The sequence below is a fragment of the Miniopterus natalensis genome, chromosome 17 (assembly GCF_054644295.1).
Source record: "Miniopterus natalensis isolate mMinNat1 chromosome 17, mMinNat1.hap1, whole genome shotgun sequence".
NCBI lineage: Eukaryota > Metazoa > Chordata > Mammalia > Chiroptera > Miniopteridae > Miniopterus > Miniopterus natalensis.
The window spans coordinates 19,218,308-19,245,908 of record NC_142097.1 but is presented as its reverse complement, the minus strand read 5'-3'; the positions used below and the strand labels follow the sequence as shown (position 1 = coordinate 19,245,908).

The window sequence follows — 27,601 nt, the reverse complement described above, 5'->3', positions numbered from 1 at the left end:
TGTCCATGTAGCTCGAGAGCAGAGATGGGATGGGGTAGGGTTCGAGGGCACAGGGGATGGAGCCAGACCGCCTGGGTTCAAAGACTACTCTCCTGCTTAGGAGCTGTGTGGCTTAGGGAGAGTAGCTCAACCTCTCTCTGGTGTGGATTCCTCCTCTTTGAAGTAGAGAAAACAACGATCTACCCAAAGGATTATTTTGAGGATTAAACATTTACAACACTCATGACACTTATTTGTAGTGTAAGTCACTTAGAACAGGACCTAGTGCTTAGGAAGTACTACATTTCTTATTATATTATTATTGTTACTATTGTTATTTATCATAATATTTTTTTTAAATCCTCACCTGAGGGTATGTTTTTATTGATTTTAGAGAGAGAGGAAAGGGGGGAGAGAGAAACATTGATGTGAGAGAGAAACATTGATAGATTGCCTCCCCTTCGTGCCCCAACCAGGGATCAAACCTGAAACCTAGGTATGTGCTCTGACCGGGAATCGGACCCACAACCTTTTGGTGCATGGGACTACATTCCAACCAACTGAGCCACCCGGCCAGGACTATCATAATGCTTTAGAAAGAAGCATGATGAAGAGGGAAAATCTTGGACTTTGGAATGAGTTAGAGCTGAGTTCAATTCCTGTTTTCCAAGCCCTTGGTTCAACAACTGTAAAAAGGGGGAGACCCTCCCCTGCAGAGTTTCTGTGCCTGGTTCAGTGCCTGGCATATAGAAATATTCAAGCAATCTTAGCTCCTTCACCTTCTTCCTTCATCACTGTGCCAGGGCACTGTGCTAAGAGGTAGGGGCATAAATATGAATGAGAGGTAGTCCCTGTCCTCAAAGGGCTCACATCCAGAAGAAAGGCCTGGACACAAGCAATGATGAAGGGCAACAAGGCCTATGATAGGGATGTCAGTCTAACTACCTAGCAGGCAATGCTTGAGCTGGGATTTGAAGAAAGAGTTGAGCTCCACCGAGCTGGTCAAAGTATTGGTCAGGGAGGAGGTGGGGATATTTCAGGCTGTGTAGGGAACACACTGCATACATGTGACATAAAGACAGCCATTGGTCATGCTTGGGGTCACTATCCACCTCTGAGTCCACCTCCGCATTCCTGTGTCAAGACCCCTGGAGGCCATGCAGGGTACCCCCCTTCTCCCTCTGGAGAAGCAACCACCTGAGAATTAACAGGAAAACCCATGGCAGAGAAGACACCTGGGCAACCAAAAGCAGCGTGTGTACATATCAAGGGGGAAATTTCCAAGAAAGAAAAGGCCTATGATAGCTGAACAAATCTGAAACAGGCAACGTCCTGAAGGTTTCTGGAAGACAGAACTTAGTGCCACCCGGAGCTGTGATGCGGGAACACATCCCATGCTGCCCTGGCTGTTCGTCAGTAACTGCACTGAGCTCACAAGGTGGCCCCACCTTGGCTGGGATACCTGTCGCTATGGCAGCCCCCAGGACGGCTGGAACCAGGCTGGGAGCACTGGTGTATGAGCTGTTGTTAGAGGTCCCATAAAACTGGCAGACTCAGAACCACCTGCCCCCGAAAGCCAGCAACGGACATCTTCAAGGAATGGAATCCAAAGCAGAATTTCAGCGAAGCCCGACTTCAATAGCTTGTGCCCCAGGTGAATGAGAAGGGCCTCCGGGTGTGTGTCATATACATGTGTGTCGTGTTTATGTGTGGTTCTCTGTGTGTATATATATGTATGGGGGTGAGTGGGGATGTGTAGGGCTCGGGTGTATCTTCTCCAGAGGCCAGGTGCAGGGAGTCGCCATGCTGACAGGATGCCCTCCAGGTCTGTGGGGAGGGAAGGCCCACCCAGCACCTCTCCCACACCTGCTGCTCAGTTAACAGGTCTGCCCAGGGCGCCCTCCCGCCCTAAGGACCCCTTCCTACTGTCTCTACTCCCACCTGCCCCCCAATCAAAATCTACCCCCCTGAAAAATGTCTGGAAAATGTCCTTTATCCCACGAAGTAAAGGGGCAGGAAGTGTTACCTGTCCCCATGAGGCCTCAGTGAGTCAAGTGTTTGGGAAGTAGGGGTAGAGACCTACTGTGCACCTCACACATCCATTGGTACCTACCACCCACTAAGTGCACACATACGCACACACATAGAACACACACCATCAGACACTCTGTCCTACACACAGCGCACGTACAGCAGGCGCACGCAAGCTCACATTCGTGAGGTACACGGAAAAGCCTGCTCTCACACACGCGCGCACATCCCATCCGCTCCCAGAACAGGACACCCCACTCACGCACTTGTTCAAATGCCCACGCTACCCAGGGGTTCACCGTCTCCCCAGCCCGCCTCACGCAGGCAGAGGGCTCTCACACTTATCTGCACAGCGCCCCAAGGAAACACCGTGTTTCCACCCCGCCCCTCTCCCACCGGCGCGCACACCCCGGCACATCTGGCCGCGCGTCCCTCCCCGGCGCGCTCCGCCGAGAGGCTTCCCGCTCGGTGTGCAGCGGCCACAGTGGCCGGGAATTAAAATGCAGCGAGGAGGAGCCGGGCGCGTCAGCAGCGCGTCTCCAGGAGCGCACAGCGCCCGCCGCCGCCCCGCCCGCGCAGAGCCGCGGGGCCAGCGAGCTGAGGAGCAGGTGCCCGAAGCCCAGCCGCGCCGTCGCCGCGCGGCCGCTGCCCAAGTTCGCCCGAGGCCCGGAGAGGGCCGGGCAGCCGGGGGAGGAGCGCAGCCGGCGCCGCTGCCGCCGCGGGCTCGGAGTCTCGAGAGGAGAAGGGCACGAGGAGCGGCGAGTTCGGATCACCCCGGGAGGTGTGATTACGCCGGGTCTCCGCAGTCCTCAGCTCCTGGCGCCGCCGGGGCAGGGAGAAGCAGCGGCCGCTGACAGCGAGGCCGGGCATTTCTGGAGACTCGAGGCACCCAGGAGACCCCGGTGAAGAAACGACACTTCCCTCCGGCCAGCCTCCTCGACGGGGCCCAGCAGTCCGCAGCCTCTGGCCCGACGCCTCGAGAGCCCCCCGGCCCCAGGCGACAGCGGGCACCTGGGCGCGCAGGGCGCGGGCGCGGGCGCGGGACTGGGGGGAGCCTTAGCCAGCCTGGGCGCAGCGCAGCCCGAGGAGCAGTGAGAAAGGTCCTGGGGGAAAGCGAAAGAAGGCAGCATCCAAAAGAGCGACCGCTCGCCCCAGTACACACCCACCCTGCCCGCCGAGCCAGGGGCCGCGGTGAGCCTCTGGGGGCGCTCATTCCCTGGCGGCTTCTCTCCCGCGTCCCAGCACCGCTGGGCTTCGGGCCGGGCTGGCGGGGTCCTCGGAAATGTCCGAACCGGGCATGGTGGCGGAGTGGCTGCTCTCCCGGGACCAGCGTAAAAGCTGGGGTTAGGCGGCGCGGGTGGGGGAACTCAGTCCAGGGTCCCCCGAGGTCCAGGACGCAGCGAGGCGGGCGCAGCACCCAGGGACTGGAGAGGCGGCGCCCGGTGGGGGCCCGTGCAGAGGTAGTGGCCGGCGTCGGGCATCCGTCAGGAAGTCTAGGGAGGCGCTCGGGAGAGGCCAGCGCCGGGGGCGGCGGGCCGAGGCGGTGCTCAGCCCCGGGCGGGCATGCCGCGCCACCGGAGCTCCTGTCGGGCGCACGCTTCCCTCGCGCGGGCTGCGCGCGGCTGCTGCTGCTGCTGCTTCCACTGCCGCTGCTGCCGCGGGCTCCCATGGCGGCTCCGCCCGGCCGGGGCCGCCGCCGCTGCCGCCAGCCGCGGGCTGAATGAATGAGCCGGAGCGGCGGAGCCGGGCTGCCCCCGGCCGCGCTCGCCGGCCCGGGACGCTTCCGCATGGCCCGCGAGGAGCCGGCGCCGGCGGCGGTGGCGGCGGCCGGGCAGCCCGGGGGGGGCCGGCGCGGCGCGCGCGAGCGGGCGCTGCAGGGGCCGGGGGGCGCCCGCAGGGGGCGGCCGTCGCTGAGCCGCGCTAAGCTGCACGGGCTGCGGCACATGTGCGCCGGGCGCGCGGCGGCCGGGGGCTCCTTCCGGCGGCGGGCGCTGTGGGTGCTGGCCTTCTGCACGTCCCTCGGCTTACTGCTGTCCTGGTCCTCCAACCGCCTGCTCTACTGGCTCAGCTTCCCGTCGCACACGCGGGTGCACCGCGAGTGGAGCCGCCAGCTGCCCTTCCCCGCCGTCACCGTGTGCAACAACAACCCGCTGCGCTTCCCGCGCCTCTCCAAGGGGGACCTGTACTACGCCGGCCACTGGCTCGGGCTGCTGCTGCCCAACCGCACGGCGCGCCCGCTGGTCAGCGAGCTGCTGCGGGGCGACGAGCCGCGCCGCCAGTGGTTCCGCAAGCTGGCCGACTTCCGTCTCTTCCTGCCGCCGCGCCACTTCGAGGGCATCAGCGCCGCCTTCATGGACCGCCTGGGCCACCAGCTGGAGGACATGCTGCTCTCCTGCAAGTACCGCGGCGAGCTCTGCGGCCCGCACAACTTCTCTTCCGTGAGTTGCCCTCCGCGCCAGCGCGCCCCCCTGCTTCCCCACTCTCTAGCGGCAGTGGGTCCCCGCCCCTGGGGTGCGGTGGGGGCTGGGCACCAGGCCCCTTGCTTTGACACCACTCCATGACCCGCGCTTGGGTCCCCTGCGTCTTCCCCTCCAGGCGGTGGGAAGTTGAACGCAACTGTAGGAGGAGTCTCCGGCGCTTCCACCCCTGCCTCTCTCCTTCCACTGTCAACCCCCAAGCCCTCGACTCCGCTCCTTGCGGCCCCTTCTGGGAACACTAGGCCTCCTTCTGCAGGGCCTTGCCCCCTGGATCCACAGGACTCCAGGCAACTGCCCTGTATCTGCGTTGAAGGGATGGGAGGAGAGAGGAAGCCTGCCTTAAGTGTGGATTTGTTGTCTTTGGGAAAACCAATAGGAAGCTCTTCAAAAATGGGCCATGGGGAGAGGCACACAGAGGCCCCTAAAGCAAGCTTACCAATCTAAGAGCTGTGGCTTTAGAGTTCCAAGACCCTTCCCATCTAGGAGGACTGTGGAGGAAAACTGCCAGAATATTAACACTGAAGCTGTAGCTGGTTTGATGGGGAAGGTAGCCGTCCCTTCTGCTACTTTTAAAAATTGTGTCTTAAGCATCCAAAGGAATTGAGCAGGGGTGGGCACTGGCGGGGCTCTTGCCCCCACCAGGTGTGAGTATGGGTCTTCCGGCCTAGAGGAACCAAAGCCCTGGAGTGGAGAAAGCAGCAGGGCCGAGGTAGTGATGGAACAGCTGGGGCCAGGAGAAGCTGTGCTCAGGGTTTGTAAGCCATTTGCTGTGCTGGTTCCCCCACGCTGTGGGTCTGGATAACGCAGCTCTTGGACAGAAGGCATCTATCTGCTTTGCGCTGCTTGCAGAGGAGGAGTTGGGGCGCCAAGCCCCAGCATGGAGCGAGCCTGTCCAGCCATTTATGTGTAAATGCCTCTTAGGTGGGTTCCTGGTTCTCCACTAATGCAGGGAATGTTGCTGTGTGTGTTTATTGGCAGTGCTGCGATGGTGATTTTGCCAGCCCTAACGCATCACTCCTGACTGTTTCTGACAAAGCTTGTTCTGGGATGGTAAAGAGATGCCACCATTCCAACAGGTGTTGGCACATCAGCCAGGCCTCTGATTGGCTGGTGGGGCTAGTTCCTTGTCTAGAATGGTGACCCTGGCTTCAGTCTTGCCTTCCTTGCTTTCTTTCAGCCTGTTTGTCACGCAAGCCTAAATTATTGTTTTCTGGACTTATTCAGTTTGTCTTTAAAAAATACCCACCTGGTGACTAACCTACTTCAGGAAGCAGGAGATGCTGTGGACATTTACTTCTAAGTGACTTCTTCTAAACTGCGAATACAGTTCTGAGTTCCACAAAGATGAAGGAATGAGGGCAGTGATCCCTTTCTGTTTATTGTTTTTTTGTCTGGCCACTAACTAGCAGCCCCTAGAGTTATACTGAAGTTAAATGTCACATTCAAGCATCAGCAGCTCCAAGTTATACAACGTGGCCCACCAAATACAATTCTGCACATCTGACAGCTTTACAAAGCATGCAGAATCACATGTTAACAGCCAGTGTCCACCTCGGACATTCTCCACAACCCTGCGTTAGCAATGAGTTTCATTCCCATTTTAAAGATGAGGCCCTTAAACACTGTCCAAAGCTCAGAGCCAGCAAGTTCAAAGTCTGACTTTGCATACTATCAAATCCATTATATGGAAGCCACATGTAACCTTCCTTTCTGACCCTGGGCTTCTCTTCTATTGGAGGATCCTCTAGGCAGGACTCTGGCCCTCCCCTGCCCAGACTAAATCCTGTCCCTCCTAGGAGCATGGCTGGGAGAGTTGAAACTGGAACTGCTCCAAGGATCCAGGTGGTCATGTCTTTGGCCACATGTTACCCAAGCCTAACTCAGCCCTGCCTACAAGCACATAGCACCTCCAGGAGCTGCCTGACCTCAGCCGCCCCAGCAAGTGCCAGCATGGCCATGAGTTGAAGAAAGCAGGGTCCTTCCTACTGGGCAGACCCTTTTCTTCCTGCCCCATACCCGGCTTTCCTGCATTGGAAGAGTTTGTAGGCACACACCCAACCAAGCAAAAGTATTACCTCCATTTCCCAAAGGTGTGTGTTCCTAGGAACTCAAGTGACCCCCTACTGGCTTCCTATCATGGCCTTGTCCTGGGAGTTTCCTGCCCCTTAACATTTCACGCGGTAGTTCTTTTCCAAGGGCCTCAGAATTAAAGGCTGTGCCCCTCTGTCCACAGAAGCCAGGAGCTATTTCAGGGAATCCCCAATACAGAGTGGACCCTTCAGAAATCCTTTTGTCTAACCATGCCACCCTGTCTCAAGCCTTTGTCATCTTTGATGGAGTGGCTGTCGCATAGTGGTTAGGAGCGTGAATGCTCAAGCTGCACTGATGGTTTAGATGCTGAGGCTGCCACTTACTGTGTGCCCTTGGACAAGTGACTTGATCTCTCTGTTCCTTTGTTTCCTGCTCCATCTAGTGGAGGTAACAATAGCAGATACATCATATTGGGGGAGGGGGGGTGTATACTTAGGGACTCAAGTGACCCCTCCTGGCTTCCTATCATGGCCTTTGGCCTCCAGCTCTGTACTCTCTCCACTCTGCATCCATCCTCTGCACTACAGCCAGAGCTGACTTTCTAAAACTCTACTCTGAGCATGCAATCCTGTTTTGTAAACCCTTCAGTGGCTCACCTGTCCTCAGGATGAGGTCCAGTTCCTCAAGCCTTGCACCTAGGCTGTGCCTCCTCTCTTGTTGTGCCCTCACTCATATCACATACTCAAGCTCTGCAAACTTACGACAGCTAGACTCCGCTCCTCAAGACTCTCACTTTACTCTGCCCCCCACCCCTGCTGCTTTGTCAACCTGGGGACATCTACTCTTCCTTCAGCACCCAGCCCTGCGGATGTTTCCTGATCACCCCACTCTCCTCCCCTCAACAATGGATGTCTTCCTCCCTTTTACCCTCTACCACCACCCTGTTTAGGTGTCAGTCCTCACATGTGTTTGTCATCACACCTATTGGTCCGTCTGTCTCACACTCCAGACCCAGGCAGGAATCATGTCCAGTTTCCCTAATGCCTTGTCCAGCCAGCATGGAGTCTGATTCTAAGTGCTCAGGAAAGAACTAGGGAAGGAATGCCTTCACCAGGTACCTCTGGGACTTCCTGTTGTCCTGGGTCATCTGCTCCAAGGCTCTTGGCTTAATTTCTCCAGGAAATACCAGTGGAGGGCATTTCTAATGAGTAAATGCCCAAACAAGTTTGGGACATTTATTCCTTTTGGGGACAGAGGGGGAGCAGGATGCCAGGCACTCCCCCAGACACCTGTGCTTCCCAAGCCCTAAGAAGACTAGTGCAACAGGTGAGGAATGGGCTCTCAGGGGACACCTTTAGGGGAATGTGCCAGCTGTCCCCAAGGTCTCACTCCATTCAGTTAGTTTCATGGTCTGGAAATAAACTCAGCAGGGAGAGAAGATTGTGAAGAGGCCTCTGCTGAATTTTATTGACCTGGCCAACTCAGGATGGGTTTCCTTGCAGCTCCTTGGTTTGTGTGTTGCAGCTGTGCAGGGGTTAATCACCGAGCACTCGGACAAAGCAGCTCCGCTTCTGAATGCCTGTGTTGTCTCCCTGGCATCAGCCCTGGACCTTGGGCTCTGCACACTCTGGCCCTTCCACGCTTCCCAGGGGGCAGAGGAGAGCAGTCTTCCTAATAATTGGGCAGGATGCAGACTGTGAGGCCAATCTATCTGGGCACCGGGGGCTTGGAAGAGGAACTGAGAGGGGACAAGGCCAACAGAGGCCAACCAGGGTCCACTGTTAGAACAAGGAGCAGTGCCCCTCTCTGAATGGAGGCGCAGTTCAGGGGAAAGTGTCGGGCAGACCTGGCTCAGGGCTCCGTCTCTGCCCCGTACTAACCCTGGGCAGACACTTAACTCTCGAAGCTTCGGAGAGCTGGGATGAAGAGAGCATGTATGCAGTGACCGGGCCGGGCCTGGGCTTCAGTAGGTGCTGATATTCAAGAACTACGGTTATAATTTGGAGAAAGGGATTGACACCGAAAGAGTCCTTGTGTCTGGTGGTAGCAGTTATTAATTATTATCAGTATAATTATTGTATCTTGTCATATCCACTTACCTGAGAGAGGATATGTTCATTTCCTGGTTCATATATACAACCAATCAGCATCTATTGAGTGCCAACTATATGTTAAACTCTCTACTAGCCCTTGGGGATGTAAAATTAAATAAGGCCTGATGTGTTGCAGTATTGTTGAGGGAAGAGATGTGTGAACAGTCTGCCAGGAGTGCAGAGGTGCTCTGTGGGCTCAAAGGGGGCCCCAGATCAGACTGGAGACTTCTGATGGCTTCTTGGAGGAGGTGACACCTGACCTGAGTCTTGAAGGATCAACAGTAGTTGCAAGGTAGAAAAGGAGGGGAAGAAGACTTCAGGGAGAGGGCACAGCATGTGCAAATACGTACAGGGGCATGAAACAAGGAGACTGAGCACAAGCTTTCTAGGCTCGAGAATAGTTCAGGATCGCTGGAGGGAGGGCTGGGGTGCTGAGGGGGTGGAGTTCAGCGATGGTAATGCAAAGGTACAATGGACACCTGAAGCCCAACTGAGTTTTTAAACTTTGTAGCAAAAGCTCTGACTTTTTTCCTACTGGCTATTACACTGTGGTAGGAGACCTCCTCTATGCCCCAGCCCCCCAACTGCCACCCCCATTCCTTACTCCATCAGAGGCCACTCCTCCCTCTACCCTTCTCCCATGTTCTAGCCCCATTTGCAGGGATCAACCTCTGGTCCAAATTTTGGACTAGTCATCCTTTAAAGACAAGGGAACAGCACTAGGTTCCATCACCCTTTGTCAAGGCAAGCAGGCCGGCTAGTCCGAGCCAGTGACAGAAAACAAGACATTGTTTCAGCAGCACATTGTTTCAAATCAGCAAATTCTGTTGAAACGATGCTAGCCTGAGAAGTCCAGTAGTTGTGAGGATGGATGTCTTTAGGAGGCAAGAAAGATACTTTTGCCTTTAGAGAAAGGAATAAATAAGCTAGTACATGTAAAATGCTTACAACAGTTTCTGGCAACAAGTAAAGGCTCAATAAATGTGAGGTATTTCGGTTATCATTACTTGCAGCGAGCTTTTCGACTGAAGAATAAGAGCAAATAGCACTGGACGGCTGTCATGCCGGACCCGGGCTGGGCATGTTTCGTGCCACGTCAATTCTCGAAATAGCCTTAAAAGGTTGGGGATTATCCACCTTTTACAGATGGGGGAACGTGGGTCAGGGAGGGTCTGTGGTCGACCCAAAGCCACAGAGCCAACAGGCGACGGAACTGGGGTTTGAACCCAGGTCCTCATGATGGGAAAGGTATGTGCAGCCCCAGGAAGGGACAGCGTGGGTGGGAGGCGGGGAGTCCTGGGAGCACCGGCCCAGCCTCAGTTCTGCCCTGATCAGCTATGTGGCTGGTCTCAGGATCTTCCTCTGTGAAATGAGGACATGAGCTAAATGATCAGTGGGACTCGGCTACAAAGTTCTCCATCCAAGCGAGCAGTCGGAAAAATAGGGCTTAACTGCTACAGATGGCCCGAGCTCTTCGGCCATCCATTTCTTTTCTGTGCAGAGCCGAAACAGTGACCAAGGGGGAAACAGACAAGTTATTGAAGTGCTAGAGGCAGGATGATGATTAAACAGACATTTATACAAGGAACGTGAAAAGACCTGCCCCAGTTATTTGACTTCGGGGAAATTAGTTTAAGGGAATCAGATGTAAACTCTGCTAGGGTCTGCAGATATCCAAATTGACCAGCGGCAGGCTGATGCTAATAGTGGCTATTTGGGGGCCACTGTGGCTGGCCAGGAAAACATCCATCAGATCTGCCCAGCTGAGAAGGGCTGGAAGACTAACTAGGCTGTTTTGCTTCATGCTTCAGTTGCTTTGATCCTCTTGAGTGATTTGCTTGGATTGGCTACTCGGAGATTCAGCCAACCAGTGCTCATTGAGCAGCTATTATGTGCCCGGCCCCGTGCCACAGAGATGACCATAAATTCTCTCTGTTTCTGGTAAACAGGCTGGTAAAGGTCAGTGTGCGTCATCAGGTGACCAGATCTATTAGGAGCTGCCCATCATACAGGGAGTGGGACCAGGCATGTGACAGCCTAGGGTATGTATGAGATACCCGTTAAGTAAACGGTCACATCACTTCCACCAGAATCAAATGGGCTTTATGGAACCCATTTTACAGATGAGGAGAGCAAGGCCCAGGAAGGTACAATGTTGCAGCTTGGGGACAGCAGAGTGAAGATACAAATGACCGTCCCTAAAAGTACAGGATCGATGATGGACTTGTACCCTGCTGCTCCATCAGCCAAACAGGTGGATGGAAGTAGATCTACGAACGGGGATCTACTTGAGCTGTGGGAAAGTTCTAATTCAGCCATAATCTGAGCTAAATTACCATTTCCATCCTTTCAAGGACATTGGTAACTGAAGTCCTGGCTAAGGAACCATTGCCAAATTGAGATCCAGCTCAGACCTGTGCTAACAAATAGATGACTCACTCGTAATTGGAACATGAATTGTTGGTAAAACAAATAGAGGCAGCGAACATACTGGGCAGGTTTGTTCTCCTGAGCATGTCAAATATCTCCCCTGACACCACTGTTTATGCTATTAAATGGTTTAGTAAATTGTTTTCTCTGATTCCACACACATTTATTGAGCTCCTACTCTCTGCCAGGCACTTCACAGTCATTAATTTATCTCAGCCTGACAACAAGAGGACAATATTCTTTTGTCCCTGGTACTCATAAGGAAACTGAGGCGCAGAGTGGTTCAGTAACTTGCCCAAGGTCATAGGCAGAAACCCTGATCTTAGGGTTCCAGTGCTCTTTGCATTGCATCACAGTTGTTCCACAGAGAAACCCCAGTGCAGTGGAGTCCTCATTATCACAGTGCGCATCACCATCTCATTTTATCTCTGCAGCAGTGGAGGCTGGTTATTGCACTCTGTTGTCTGCCTAACTTCAGAGAGGGCAGGACCAATGGGTCACATGGCATGGGAACAGAAAACAGCCAGAATTTGGACTCGGACCTCTTAAGGCTCCCATATGCCTTTTCTTCCCCCACAGCTCCTCTGTTCCTGGTCAGTAGGGGCTGGAGGGATTTTCCTGCCCTGGGAGATTTTCTCCAGGAAAAAGCACTAGGCTTCTGAGTCCCATGCAGAGAAGAACCTGTGCTAAAACTGATTGCTGAGAAGAGGCATTGAGGCAGATGTTGAGTTTCTTCTTTGTATTTGCCCAGAGACCTGCCCTCCTTCCTAAGCAGGTCTGTTGAGGCATACTCCACTGGCCGTGGATGAATGGGGAACCCTTGAGGCCCATGATTCTCAGACATTAGCATCCCTAGTTTCCTGCGCCCACTGGGGAGTTCCTGATTCAGTGGATCTGGAACCTGGCCTGAGACCTGCATTTCTAACAGCTCCCAGGTGATGCAGTTGTGTGGCTGGTCCATGGGCCACACTGGCAGGGCAAGGCTATGGGCTCCTTGAAGTTCCATGGATGCTGAAAAGGAATCAGTCCCTTTCAGTCATGTCCCATTCACTGGGTCTGTAGAAGTGCATGTGGAATGAGCATCCTAGAGTAAAGCAAGGAATGAGGCCTGGGGGAGGAGTGCTGGGCTCCCCAGTGAACCCAGGAGGGTGGGCTTAACAAAGGCGGCATTGTTCTGGGGGCAGCCTTCATGTCACACCAAAGCAGGGGCCGTGGGCCTAGCCAGAGTGTCAATCAAACCAAAATGCTCAGGCCACCTGGTAAACTGAATAATGGCCCCTCAGAGGGAGCCATGTCCTCATTCCCAGAACCTGTGACTACATTACCTTACGTAGCAAAAGGGACTTTGCAGATGTGACTAAGTTAAGGGTTTGATGGGGAGATTCTCCTGGGTCATCCAGCAGGCCCTATGTTGTCACAGAGGTCCTTAGAAGAGGGAGGCAGGAGGATCAGTCAGAGAAGGAGGTGTAACTGTAGAAACAGACGTCAGAGAAGCAGAGAGATTTGAAGACACTATGTTAATGGCTGTGAAGAGAGAGGAAGGGGCCATAAGTCAAGGAAAGCAGGCCGCTTCTAAGAGCTGGAAAAAGAAAGGAAACATTCTCTCCCAGAGCCTCCAGAAGGAACACGGCCTTGCTGACCCCTTGATTTTAGCCTTCAGACCTCCAGAACTATAAGCTAATACACTTATGTTGTTTGAAGCTACTGAGTTTGTGGTAATTTGTTATAGCAGCAACAGAAAACTAATATAAGCCTCATCTGACATACAGAGCTCTCTTAACTACACACCTGATTCTACAGAGTGAGCCAGGCTGGGTAGGTTTCAATCAGTGTCTATCCCAAAACCAAGAAGAGAAAATAATTCATAACAAACCTGCTTGGGTTAGGTTACAAAATAGTCAACATGAGAATGCCCTATCCATGCTTACATTCATGCAAGATGGAGAATTTGGACCCCAGTAACGTAAAAAGGAGCTGGTTTGAAGGAATAGGAAGAAGGTCCTTCAGACAGACTCAGGTTCAGATCCCAGGTCTGCCAGGTATCACCTGGGTGGCTGCTGGGGAGTTGCTTAGCTTCAGTGAGACTGTTTCCTAATTTGTAAAACAGAGATTATACCTTTCTTACAGGGTTGTTGTGAAACTTAAAGATAATGTGTCAATCCATTAACAAATTATTTTGGGGGGCCCTGCCTGGGTAGCTCCACTGGTTAGAGCATCATCCCGATACGCCAAGGTCGTGGGTTCCATCCCCAGTCCGGGCACCTATAAGAAGCAACCAGTGAATACATAACTAAATGGAACAACAAATTGATGTTTCTCTCTTTCCCCCGCTTTTCTCTCTCTCTAAATCAGTCAATAATTAAAGTTTTTTAAAAGCCCTCTGGGAAGCTTGAAGTAGGCCCAGGATATTTGTGCTTAAGCCTGGAAAGATATTTTTACATCGCTGCAGGGTCTGCTTCTCCCTCTGTGAACTTACCCTTTTTCCTAAATACGTATGCTGGCCGTCCCCTTCCGATTCCAATGGCACATCTGATCTGAACGTTGTTGCTGCTCTGATCCCTGAGAGTGAAGGGTTTAATCTTCTCTTGGAACCTCTCCCAATGAAAATTATTTTCCCGCTTTGAAATGGCATGGGCATCCACTGTGAACTCGCATCTATAAATCTACACCTGCTGCTCGGGAAAGCAGATGAGGTCTGATTCTGCATCTCAGCACAGCCTCGCAGAGCAAACGATGGCAAGAATGTGATTTATAGAAGCACCTCAAAGGCGCCGGAGTGAGACGCGTGTTTATCCACTTTATTACCGTTTATTTTACACTATCTCTTTATGCTCCCTGTGAAAGACTGTTAGGATAGATGTGTCTGACCTGCCAGTTTGCACAGCCCTGTTGGGGAGCATGACTCCCCTTGGCAATGCAGCCAGTAGCTTGGGTTGGGGGTCCTCATACCAGTGTCTGGGTGAAGCCCAGATGTAACAAATAGGCTTGAAGACTGTTGCCCAGAGTTCTTGCTCGAATCTCCCCAGCTCTGCGTCTGTGTGGCTCTCGGCACAAGGCTCCAGCTGCAGCCCCTGGATCGCGCAGGCAGGCTTGATTTAAGATTCGATATCTCAGAACAGCTGGGGATATTTAACATGACTATAATTACATTACATTTTGACAGTACATGGAGTGAGAGTCTTTTGTTGTTGTTGTTGAATATTCGATGAGCATCAATACTTTAGCCAGGGAGACATGGCTGCATTTTTTACATTCAAGTGGTTTCATTTTTAAAATCCTGGCCCGGGTGAGTGTCTCAGGTTCCAGCCTTCTTCTGCCTTGTCTCTGGGAACGGCAAGAGCGACAGCCCTTTAGCTGTGGCTGCGGAGCTGGGTTAGGTGAGCTATGATGCTGAGGGAAGAAGGAAACAGGCTGGGACGGTGGGCACCCCTGTGTGGCAGGAGCGACAGGCAGGGTCTAGAGCGTCATCACAGCTCTTCTCGCTGTGGCACCACCCCAGCCACAACGAGGAGGGAGCAGAGACCCAGAGAGCAAACAGAAACGTGCCATAAGTGACATTGCTAATAAGTGTTGGAGCCGGAGTCAGCGAAGGCCTTTACAAAGGCATTTCTGGCCTCTTGGGTATAATGGTTGATGTTAGGAGGCGGGTGGGGATAGGGGAACCCGGGTGGAGGACCACCTGCTCTGCACCAGGCTCTGTGCCTCTTTCATGCTGAGGGAAGCAAGGCTTGTAAGGTTAATGTGGGAAGAGGTGAGGAGGAACCTGCATGTCATGCAATCGCAACTTGAATATTTAATTTTCTCTTGACCTCTGGCTCCCTCCCTCCCTCTCCCTTCTCTCCCCTGACTCCTGCTGCAAGCATCTCAACCAGCCAGTGAGATGGGAAACCACCTCTTACCTCTTCCCACTTTCCTGGAGTCAGAAGTGCACGGCCCTGAGTCATAAAGCCAAGCCACTTACGAGCAGCTCTTTTTTCAAGGTGTTTTCCAACCTCTATGCCCTTGCTCAGATTGTCCCTTCCCTCGGATCAAGCCCTCTCTGTTCTGCGCAGCCGTGTGCTCCGATATGCACACACTGTGCCAGGGAGGGTGCACGGGGCCTGACACCGGCTGCCCCCGGGAGGGGACTGAGGGGATGCGACAGGTGGGTGGGAAGGAGCCTGGTGTCTTATCCTGCACTTTTTCCTATGGTTTGAATTTCTCAACCATGTTTATGTGTAACTTACAATAAACAAACACATGGCACAAAACAAAAGTACTTTCTGAAAAAATGCCATCTCTTCTGAGGTTATCTCTGGCCACTTCTCCATGTAAACCAGCTGGAAAATAAAGGCCTCATTCCTTCAACCACCTTATCTGGCCTTTCCTGTCCTGGTCTTTTATTGCAACTCATCAGACCCATCACCTCCCAGAGGGCAGGGGACATGCCCAGCTCCACCCTCTGGCGCCCCAGACCTAGTGCCTGCCATTCCTCATAAGTCTGAATACTGAGTTGCCAAAACAGGAGAAAGAATCGGTCCCACCAAAATATATGTGGTCTCGTTCAGTGGTTCATGAATGCATTCAGTGAAGAGTTGTGTGTGCCGCATCACGCTGGGGGTGACGACGGCGGGAAAGGGGTACCTAGGGCCCTTCACTGAGCCATCCTCGAGCCCGTCTGAATCATTGTTCAAACATCCCTGGCTCCGCCCGGAACTACTGAGTCAGAGTTTAGGGGGAGAGGCTCATCAATCTATTTTTAACGTGCGACCCAGGTGACAGGATTTCAGGAAAACATGCTGTGTTGCAGGGTGGCGCAGATAATCTACAGACAAATGAACAAGAGCGTTTCCAATATTAATCAATGCCGTGAAGGCAAAAAATTATGGGCATGTGGTGGAGAATGGCAGGAGGCTACTTGAAGACGGGAGGAGGGAAGAATTGATTTCCTGGGCAGGTGACATCTTTGCTGAGACACCTGGAAGATGAGAAGGGGAAGCCATGTGGGGAATCCAGGGACAAGCATTCCCAACAGAGGGAACAGCAAGCTAAAGACCCTGGGGTTGGGAAGTGGTGGTGGAAACTCACCTTTTTCCTCTCGACGCTGGAAATTCAGTGCCCAGTAGCTCAGTTCTCTTGTTCTATGTACTGTGAGTACATCTGGCTCCTTCCAAAATGTAGCTGCCCACACAACTGAGAGAACATGATTCCAGCAGTTCTGGAAATACTGGCCTTCGGAATGCTAATGTAATGGAGCCGCAGGTCCTTGGGCTGAACTCTTCTTTAGAAAATAGCTGCAAGTGAGCAGAAAAACCCACAGTCCCAAAAGCCAGTCACAGATCCCTGTGTGAGGGCAGCTCTATGAGACCCACGAGGCCAGGCCCTTTCTGTGGAGTGAGTGCTGCATCCTGCTTAACCAGCACCCCATTCTGCTGCTGGTTAATTGCTCCAAGGGCCAGGTCTCACGCCTTCAGCCTCCCGGTGGGTTTTCTTTATCATCTAAAGTGCTGGGTCAGGACGGCAGGTTGTTCACCCTGAAAACAGGTCCCTTTGCCTGGCTTTGTGTTTGATGGAGAACTTACAAATTTTTCAACATCTCTTCATCTTAATGATGACCATGTGACAGGAAAGCAAACAGTATTATCCCCATTTTACAGATGGGACAACTAAGGCTCAGAGAGGAGAACTGACTTGCCCAAGATCACCCAGGTAGTGCCAGAGGCAGCTCAGTTCTGACCCCCCTGGTATGACCCTGCCCATGGTGGTGAATCGCCACCGGGAGACAAAATCTGTGCCCTTCTGCAGATCTCAGTGTCCTTGTCACCGCCTGGGGGACATCTTCCTTGATGCCCCTGGAGGGCTTTGTGAAACCTGGCCAGGTAGTCGGATCCTTGGTTCAGAGGTGTCTGGCTCTCCCTCAGTGTTTCTCAACTTCAGTAACTTACACGCATGAGCCTCACCTGTGGGTATTGCTAAAATGCAGGGTCTGGTTCCGTAGGTGGGGCCTGGGTTTCTGCATTTCAGACAAGCTCTCAAATAACGCCAATGCCGCCGCTGCATGGACCACATTTTAAGTGCCAAGGATCTACAAGGCAGGAGGAAAAGGCAGCCTGGAGTGTGAGAAAAAGAAGGGCCTCTGGTTCTGGACAGACCTGGGTGCCTATCAACTCTGACGCGTTATTCTGTGTTACAACAGCCATCCCTTTTGGACAGAATTCAAGGAGGGACCACCTCGGCCTGGCCCTGCCCCTGCCCTGCCCCTGCCCCTGCCCCTGCCCCTGCCCCTGCCCCTGCCCCTGCCCCTGCCCCTGCCCTGAGAAGCAAAGCTGCTGCTTCCAGGCTAGAGCTCCAGGCCGCTGCTGCTTAAAATGCAGACGGCACAGTCGGCACCGTCGTGGCTAAGTCTCTATTAAGGATAACTCTTCCCTTTGATACTGAAATGACTAGTCATTTCGGGAGACCGTGTGAATGGAGAAATGACAAGGGAGTCACACACCTCCAGAATGAGGGCCAGGCAAAGAGGAGCCGACGCCGGCTATTTCTGCATACTTTCCTGATTTTGTGGATGTCAGTGGACGCGTCCATGAGAGGCGTGAGTCCAAGAAGGATGGCTTCTGGCTTGATCACAGTCATCAGTCTTTGTCTCTGTGCAGCGTGTCACTCCTGAGAGGAGAAGACTTCAATTGGAGGGAGGCGTGCCAATAACTGGGCATTTCTAGGTAATTCCGCTAGGAGCCTGCGCTTTTGCTGCTGCAAGGCCATCAGTTAGAATTGCCAAGGCTGCTTGCAAACCCTGCCTTGGGCTGTTCACCTGATTTACTCATTCATAGCCTCCTTGGTATTTCGCTCATTCATTACTTTGCACATTTTTTTATCCATTCATGACTCTCAGGTTCATACATTTGTAGAAGGCCTTCTGTATACCAGGTATTGTGCTGGGCTCTAAGGATTTCAAAGTAAATTCATTCGAAGTCATCAGTTCAGGCTCCTCGCCACTGTATATCGTATAGCCAGCAACAGGCCGTCCGCCTCAATGGCCTCTTCAGTTGAGTGCTGAAAACCTGGGCCAGCCATTTGTTGTCTGTATTGTGAGAACCTTTTCTGTTTCAAGTTGTCACATGGTTCCCCATTACTAGATAAGAAGGCCACGCACCCAGGTAAGCTCCAAGCTCTCACCCCCACACATCACGCCTTCTGCAGTGCTGAGCTGCCTCGGGTTCCTTGCCAATGCATACTCCCCCAAGCCTTTGCATATGCTGTTCCCTTAGCCTGAAATGTCCTGCAGCCCCCACATTTCCCTGGAAAACCCTTTCTCATCCTGCAAGACTCAGCTTTGGCATCCTGTCCCCTTCCCTGTGCCTCCATGCTAGGTAGAATTAGGGCCTTCTACTCCTGGGCTACATATAGTCAACCATGCCCTGAGACGTTCTAACATACAGTGGGTAAGAGGAAGGGTTCGAGTCTTGGCTGTGCCATGTGCTAGCTGTATGACCACAGAGGGAGATTACTAGAGCCTACACAGTTTCACATTCATCCTCCAGGCAAGTGGAGTGACTTGCTCAAGGTCACAAAGCTAATAAGAAGCCAAGTCTTAACTACAACTTAGATCTTCTCACTGCCTTTCCAGGGCTGATGCTGGTCTACAAATACACAAAGATGTTAGCCGCTGGGTGACATTCATTAATACCTGCTGGGCGTTTTCATTACTTCCCACTGAAGGCAAGAAGACTCTGCTCTGGCCAGACAAGCAAGCCACAGAGGAGAACTGAGGTTATTATACGATGATTCAGCTTTTGAAAAGCAAGTTTTGCCCAAGATATTTAAATAACTTTGAGTTACTGCCACTCCATGCAGGACAACCAGGCAGTGGTATATGACTTCTGGGTGGGAGGGGAATTGAGTGGGAGGCCAGAGCCAGGCTTCCAGAGAGAAATTACCATTTTGTATTTATTACTTTGGCTCACAAGAGTGCCGCAGGGACAGGCTTGCTAATACATTAGATAATTGCCTCCGTTCTCTGCTTCATTTTGCCGTGTGTAGACCAGCCCAGGTGCAGACTCGTAGGATGTGATTCAGCTTAGGCCTCCCAGGTGCCCAGGACTCTCTTTGGGGACATGAGATGCTGAAGAGGGTTAGAGAATTAGGAGAGTGGGAGGTTGGGGTGTCCATCTCTCAGGCATCAGGGGACAGACAGCAGGATGTCTGATCCCTGTGAAGAGAGTAAAAGGAGTGGAGAAAAAGTCCCAAGCTAGGAACCAGGAGACTGGAGCGTGCAGTCTGCAACTGACTGTTGAGCAACACTGAGCTCTTAGCTGTCCTCTCTGGGCCCCTGGGCCCTACCTGGAAAATAAAGGAAATCATAGATCAGTATTTCTCAACTCTGGCTGCACATTAGAATCACCTGGGGGAACCATTAAAACAAAACAATTGCTAACATCACAAGCACAACTCCCAGAGATTCTGATTTCATTAGCTTAAAGTAGAGCCCAGGCATGGGTAACTTCTAGCCAGAGTTGATAGTCCCTGAACTAAACTGATCTATGCGGCCTTCCTGAAGATGGGAGCTCTAGGAGCCTTTGTCATCAAAAAAGTCAACAAGTCAGTGACCTGGAGGTTCAAGGTCACTTGATTCCATGTTTAGATTACTGCTGTCAATAATTTGGACCTGCTCGTGTCTCACCTCCTCGCAGTGAGGTTCTCTCCTGCCAGTGAGTGTTGGAGAACTGTACCTGGAGGCAGGAGGCTCAGCTCCAGGCTCTTGCATTAGCTCTGTGGCCGTGGATCAGTTACCTTGAGATCCCTAGGCCTCAGTCTCCTCCCTAGATGATGAGAGGGTAGCTCAACTCCACCTGCCTGCAAGCAGGGGTTGGACCAGTCTTAGTGCCGTGTGGTTTACAGAGGACTGTCCCATCTGGTGCCTGAGCAGTCAGCCTGAGAGAGGATAGTCTTCCTATTCCCTAGATAAGGAGACAGAGGCTCCACATGGTCAGGTAACTTACCCAAGGCCATCCAGCCAGGGAAGAAATGGAGCCAGACAGACATCAGTTCAAACCCCAGCAATGCAGCTTCCAAACATGGACTCCTTTATTAATTTTTCTGTGCCTCCGTTTCCTCATCTGTAAAATGGACATAAACGTCACCCATTTCCAGAGTGTGATTGTAAGAAGGAAGAAAGATAACCAGGCAAAACTCCTGTGGAGCCTGGCACTAAGCAGATGCTCAATTAATATTTCCTTCCTGTTCCCCTTCCTACCTCCATCATTTCTCCCAGTCTCCTTTTTTTTTTTTAATATATCTTTATTGATTTCAGAGAGAGGAGAGGAGAGGGGGAGAGAGAGAGATAGAAACATCAATGATGAGAGAGTCATTGATCAAGCCCGAAACCAGGCATGTGCCCTGACCGGGAATCGAACTCCAATCGCCTGCATCCTAGGTCAACGCTCAACCACTGAGCCACGCCTGGCCGGGCCTCCCAGTCTCCTTTTATCCTTTCCTTTCCCCCTGCTGGTTTTTAAACTCTTTAAGGACTAAGACCCTGAGAAGCAATTCACTGTGCATGACCTTGGGCAAATTGCTTAATCTCTCTGGGCCTCAATTTCCCCATCTGTAAAATGGGGATATTAGTGGTATTTGCATCTGTGAGGAGTAAATATGCTGAGAGCACAGGTTCTGGCATAGAGTGCTGGCTGCTACTGTTCTACTTTTGTAGAGCCACCCTTCTCCTCATCAGGCCCTGGCACAGAGGACTACTGTGCCCCTCTCCCTGCCCCCAGTGGCTGTTGAGTGATCTAGAGAGTGATCCCCCCTCTCTGAGGCAGAGGGACAGTAAAGAAACACAACTTCCTAAGTCCCCACTTGCTGGCTGTGTTCTCAGGCATGACAGCTCTGCTGAGCACACAGGCCCCCAGGGGTTCCCGGCAGAGAGAGGCAACCCTATATCAGGGGATGGCTTGTTATCCTGAGGAGGGGAAAAATGGAAAAGCCATAAATATGGAGGATTTGTCTGTGATAAGACGTGATGAGAAACCCCAGCTATATAACTTTTTAATGTTCCACTCCAGCTTGCAAGCTGATGTAGTAAAAATAGTCACTAGTAATTTATTTTTTTCCACTCTTTTAATTTTGTAATTTTTTTCCTTAACCAACCAAAAAGTCCTCCTAAACTCTCCTTAAGCTTTTATTTTTTTTCTCTTTAGTAGTCATAAAATGTCACCAGGGATTACTATTTAAAAGCTATCGCCTTTCCTACATTGCCAGGATGAAAATGTACAGACTCGGAGCAGTTTCTTAATTAGGTGTTTTTAAAGTAGGCGTGAGTCCTGGGCCTAGGTTACCTCACCTGCCCCCAGGTGGCAAGGAGGCTAGTATGGAGGCAGTTCAGTCATAACTGGGCATACAGCTCAGGTGCTGGAATCGAGTCACTTCTTTTTCACTTTGGAGCTGAGTGATCCCAGGCAAGTGACTTAGCTCCAGGCCTCAGTTTCCTCATTTGTAAATGCAGACAAAAATTAGGGACTGATACTCTCTCACTGGAATGTTCTGAGAATCCAAAGAGATAATATATAGAAAATTATTTTTGTTCAATGAAAAGGACTATAAACATGTTGGAGATTATTGCTACTGATGATGATGGTGATGGTGATGGTAATGATAGTGATGATGATGGTGGTGATGGCAATGGTGATGATGTCAGTGATGATGGTGATGATGGTGATGGTGGTGATGGTGGTGGTGGTGGTGGTAGTGATGGTGGTGATGGTGATGGTGGCGATGGTGGTGGTGATGATGGTGATGGTGGTGGTGATGGTGGTGATGGTGGTGGTGGTGGTGATGGTGGTGGTGGTGGTGGTAGTGATGGTGATGATGGTGGTGGTGGTGGTGGTGGTGGTGGTGGTAGTGGTAGTGATGGTGATGATGGTGGTGGTGGTGGTGGTGGTGCTGATGGTAGTGATGGTGGTGGTGATGGTGGTGATGGTGGTGGTAATGGTGGTGGTGGTAGTGATGGTGATGATGGTGATGATGGTGATGGTGGTGGTGATGGTGGTGGTGATGGTGGTGGTGATGGTGGTGATGGTGATGGTGGTGATGGTGATGGTGGTGATGCTGGTGGTGATGGTGGTGGTGGTGGTAGTGATGATGGTGATGGTGATGGTGGTGGTGGTGGTGGTGGTGGTGGTGATGATGGTGATGGTGATGGTGATGGCCATGGTGATGATGTCAGTGATACTGGTGGTGGTGGTGGTGGTGCAGGGTAGAGCCTATGGGTTTATGTGATGAGAATTAGATTTTCTTCAGAGCCTTATACTTTTCTATGTATACAAAATAGGTGCTCAGTAAAGAATCATACACCCAAAATCAACTTCAGATTTCAGAACTCATTCCACCTAGCATATAGTAAGTGCTCAATAAACAGAAGCTAGTCATATTGTTTCTAAAACTGTTCAGGTGGGTAGAGTTTTTATTAGTCAGGGGCGTGGCGGAGGTGCCCAAGTTATGAAGGGAAGATATCAGTTGGGCGTTTCTGCCTTCGCACAGGGTTGCAAATGAAATAGTCTGTAAGGCTCAGACAGGTGATATAAGAACTAGCCAGGTGGAAGCCCTAACCTCCTGATCTTGGCGTCAGGGAAAGTAGGGCCACTGGCCAACTGGAGCACAGGCATCCTTCCTACAGGCATTCTAATTAGAATGTTTAAAGTCCCATGCTGGCCAAACAGAATCTATTCTCACGGGCCCTGTTCCGCCCGCCTGGCTTTGAGACCCCTGTAAGTTTATGGTGGACCAGAGACGCAGTTTAAACAGATCGATAGGCTCAGCTTTGCATTTCAGGACGACTTCTGGAAGCAATGCACAGAGAGGATGGCAGGGGGTGGGCCTAGTTACCCCCCAGGGAGAGGAGCCAGGAAACCCTTTTCTCAGGTGAAAGGAGAGGGGGGATGAGGAAATGACTCGTTATAACATAATTAGCTGTGTAATCAGTATGCAGGCTTATCATCTGAAAAAACATAAAGATGATTATACAATTAAAGGGTTTTCTTCCTTTTAATGGAAGTAACTTGCCAACCTCGGGGTTTGAGTGGGCGTTTGAAGAAAAAAGTAAGGTATTTTTTTAACCAATTGATTTTGCAAGGAATTAGTTTATTGATTTTAAAAAACCACTCTCTGTGGACAGTAAAAGTTGTAAATGAGATTAGCGTTTGGTTAGAGTGAAAGTTAAGTGCAGGGGCCCAGAGGCTTCCCCTCATTAGGCTGGAGAGGAGGGGGCTCTGCCTGGACCACAGGGTCTGCTGGGGCCTGGAGTGAGTGTGTTCAGGTTTGAAACTCTCTCCTCTGTTCTCTGTAAAGAACCAAAAAGCAGTGGGACTTTGGGCGATGAGGCAGTCTCAGTGACCAGGGCCCCCCCCTGCTCTAAACATAGAAAATATTTCTACCACCATTCCCAATGTTTTTAAATACATAGAAAAGAAAGGAGGAAGGAAAGATGGAAAAGAGGGAGGGAGGGAGGGAGGGAGGGAGGGAGGGAGGGAGGGAGGGAGGGAGGGAGGGAGGGAGGAGATAGGTCAGGTGGAAACTAAGTCCCAAGGAGGTGTGGCAACCTGGCCGAGATCACACAGTGTCAACATTAGGCAGCGAAGGGTAGTGGAAGCACCAGGGGTGTTGGAAGTAGTAAGGCCTGAGTTCGAATCTTGGTTCTGCCATTTAATAGGTGTAATCCAGGTGAAGCTGCCCAAACTTTCTGAGCCACACTTTCCAGAAAATGGAGTTGATGACACGTGCTTTGTAAGGTGATTGGGAAATAAAGGAGATCACTTTAGTAGAAGTATTTAGAATGATACTATATACTGACACTATATGCTCTATAAGTGCTGGTTCCTTTAAACTTTGGTCTTAAAAGATTCCCCCCTCCAAAGAGCCCTCCCATTAAGCCCAGCTGGCCCTGGTGCTTCTTTATCTAGCAGACCATCTGTGTTCTGTTACTTCTCACTGATCTGCTTGTTATTATAGGATTAATTTTTAAACTCCTTCTGGCTTTTCAGTTCCCTTTAACTTTGTGCTCCTTGTCTGTTCTTATTTGTTTTCTTTATTCCTCAACACTCTAATAGATGGGGGATGGATGGATGGATGGATGGATGGATGGATGGATGGATGAGTGGATAGGTGGGCGGGTAGATGGATGGATGATGGATGAGTGGATAGGTGGGTGAGTAGATGGATGGATGAGTGGATAGATGGATAAATGGATGAGTGGATAGGTGGGGGAGTGGATGGATGGATGGATGGATGGATGGATGGATGGATGGATGGATGGAAGGATGAATGAGTGAATAAATGAATATCAGTTAGGATTTATTGGTCAGTAATAGAAGCTGACCCTGGCTAAGTTAATCAAAAGGGATTATATTAGAAAGATATCAGGAAGCTCACAGAATCAATAGCCCTGGAAGAGCTTTGTTTTAATTAAACAGCCACTGAATGAGGTTTTCCTATACCAAATATGGCACCAGGATAGAGCCTAGTTAGAGAGGTGGGACACACACAAGCACCAGGCAGGCACAAACATATGCACACAGGTGCACACACAGAAAGAAATGCTGGGAAACAGGCTGAGAAAAAGGCAGGGACTGAGGGACTGCAGGGTTCAAAGGTGGCAATATTACCTCTCAGTCAGATCAGGACCCTGTGTCTGGAATGAATGAACAGCAGGCATTTTTCATGCCCAGACCTAACTGCATTCAAGTCACAGTCCTGGAGAGAGAAGCCAGTGGATGTACCTTGGGTCACATGTTCCTTGATGCATAAACCTCCCCCTAAGCATGTGTGCGCTTCCCAAAAGGAGATTAACGTATTGTGGCCAAAAGAAGAGAGAATGGCTGCTAGGGGCTCGGTGTCCCACCACTGAGTAGCCAAGATGTGCTGATTGATTACCCCAAACATTATATCTTTTGAGAGTCGATGAATTTCAAAAAGTAGATATTTTGTTGTGTCTGGACAGAATTATCTAAATCCTTGTGTCACCAAAATCACTCTGAGCAGGAGCCTTTGTCAACCACCCGCCTCACTCCGCCATTCTGTGCTACTTGAAAAATTAGTTGATGTACTGGAAATAAAGTCACAGGGAGCGAACGTTTTGACAAGGTAATGGTCCCCTGCCTTTCTCGACATTTGCGAGGGAGTCAGAGTCCATTATAATGTCACAATGGCGCGCGCCACTGACATCTCATTGAATAATTAAAAGGCGGTTTAATCATGGCGATCATCCACTTAGTGTCTGGTTCCAGATGGTGGGGAAGCATGTTTAAGGAGGCAGCCGTGGGAGTGCAGATGGGGGACAAATCTGGGTCAGATGGAGACCTCCGGGTGTCGGGTTCTGCTGCAGTGCAGCAGCTGGGGGACCTGGGGGACAGGAGGAAGTTCCTGCCCCTGCCGTGTCCCCCCAAAAAAAGAAAGAAAAAGTATTCTACCTTCTTTTGCTCCTGAGAACTAAATGCAAGAGCAGACTTTCTTTTCAGGGCAAATGGAAACTGCGTTTGTTGCTGCTCATTAATCACAGGTCGTCTTCTTTCCCTCAGAAGGCAGGTGCTTATTGAACGCGGCTCTGAACCGGGTGCTGTTCGCAGGCCGTGGGGTCAGGGAAAGGGGAGGACAGGCCCGGCTCCCACTCCCACGGGGCTCGTGTTCCACAGGGGAGAAAGCATGAAAACACACGAGCTGTGCGTAGGACTAAAACTGGGTGACCGGTGACTCTGCTGAGTGGCAGGGTCAAGGTGGGTCTCCTGGGGAGTGGCTTGGTAGCTGAGGTCTGCATGGCCAGGGGCCAGGAGTTTGTCCTGCCTGGCAGGCACTGGGGGAGCCAGGCGTCTCCACGGCTCTCTGGAGCCCCCGTGGGCTTGCAGGTCACCTCCCAGCTCAGACTGTTCAGACCCCTCCTGACAACCTGGTCACGCACCAGCTCCCTGTCACTGCTCCTGTCTCCAGAGGCCGCCTTGGCCGGGAGAGGCCACCGGCACCCTGCATGGACGCAGAGAGGGACAGGGCGGCTGGGGGCCTCTGGGGCTGGAAGCACTTCCCGAGTGACGACGGCCACCAGTCCCCACGTTCGCCACCATCACACCCATGGCTGTGACTGCAGTGTTGGAAACGTGAACTCTGGGGCCGACTTCCCAAGTTCACATCCTTACTCCGCTGCTAACATGTCGCTTCTGTGTGGAAAATGTGGGTGATGTAATAAACAGTGCTCGCGTCCTAGGACAGTTGTGAGCTTTGAACGAGCTAACGTGCGTGGAGTGCTTGGCTGGGGTCGCTGCTCTGAGCATCTGGACGCTTATTACTATTGCAACGGTCTGGATGCCTGACTCTTTCCCCAGGGGCAGGGGCCAGGCCTGGCTCACTCAGCAAAAGCTAATTGACTTTCTCCAGGTCACCAGGAGATTCATGACAAAGCCTAGTTCCCCATCGCCTTGCTCTTTCTCCCATAACCCTGGAAGCTCCATGAGGACCAGGACCCAGCACCCACCCCCAGGCACATAGTGGCTGCTCAGGGAACAGTTGTTGAATAAATGATTGACGGGGGGATGAGCACTGATGATGCTGTGATGGGGAAGATGAGGGGAAGGCAGGAGACAGTAGTCATTCTTACGTGTCCTGTCTCTCTCAATGGGGTAGTTCGTAATTCTAATAACCAGGTGAGGAAATAATAGGAGAAAAGCTCGCAATGCTGGAAATCAAATTTTTGAAATTAGTGATGAGGGAGTAGGACACTGCCTGGATCACTAATGAATTTTTTACTTGGCAAAAGTGGTCCTTTGAGTAGGGCACGCTTGAATATTTATTTCTAAGTCTGTAGTCAAATCAGGAGTGTGAAATTCTGCTCTCAGATCAGGGCAATAAGGGATGAAATCAAAATGTTTGTCAGAAAGACTTAAAAGGGTTCTGAAGAAGAGGTTCCCCAGGAAGAGCAATTTATTGGCAATAAAGCATCTTTGCAATCATGTGAGGCCACTGTGGGAGGCCAGCATCTGGTCCACCCAAGCTCATTTACTTGCAGGCGCCCAGGGGCCAGGACCTGGACTGTGCAGGGAGCCCGTGAGGGGTGGTGGTAAGAAAGTGGCCCCTGGGGAGGGCTGGGGCTCTCCCTGAGGGAGCAGACAGGGACCCGGCACTAGGGTGGGGAGAGGTCGATGTCTCAGCATCTCTGCCTGCAGGGCCCCGCCCGCCATGGCATCCCCGCCTCCTACTTTGATCCCATAAGTCATTTTTGACCTCTCTTGAGAAAGCCTCTGCCTTACAGTGCAGCCCAGACCTGTATTCCTTGGCCTCCTGGTGGCAGCGATCTATCGTGTGGCTGTTGGAGGTGATGAGGTTCAGCAGGAAAAAAAACATCAGACCATCATTTTCCTTTCAAGAAGCCATTAGATGATTCCAGCTGACCTTCCAGGGAGCCCTGGGAAGCTCAGAGTGGCTTCTGCCAAGTGCTCCAGCCGGCCCCCGTGGAGTTAATGTAGGGCAGGCTCTGCTGGGAGTCACGTGCCTCTGGTTGCCATCCTTGTGCCCTCCCCTAACTGCTGTGGCTCCCGTGGTTGGAGT

The 27,601-nt window shown here is 51.7% G+C and overlaps 1 protein-coding gene across 1 annotated transcript in view; it reads left to right on the top strand.

Moving 5' to 3' along the window:
• Positions 1 to 3,734: 3,734 nt before the first annotated feature.
• The window catches only part of ASIC2 (acid sensing ion channel subunit 2), a 206,647-nt gene continuing 182,780 nt past the window's right edge, over positions 3,735 to 27,601 (top strand). The window contains exon 1 of the mRNA XM_016207016.2: positions 3,735 to 4,448. Coding sequence (XP_016062502.2) covers positions 3,735 to 4,448 — 714 coding nt within the window. The remainder of the gene's footprint in view (positions 4,449 to 27,601) is intronic.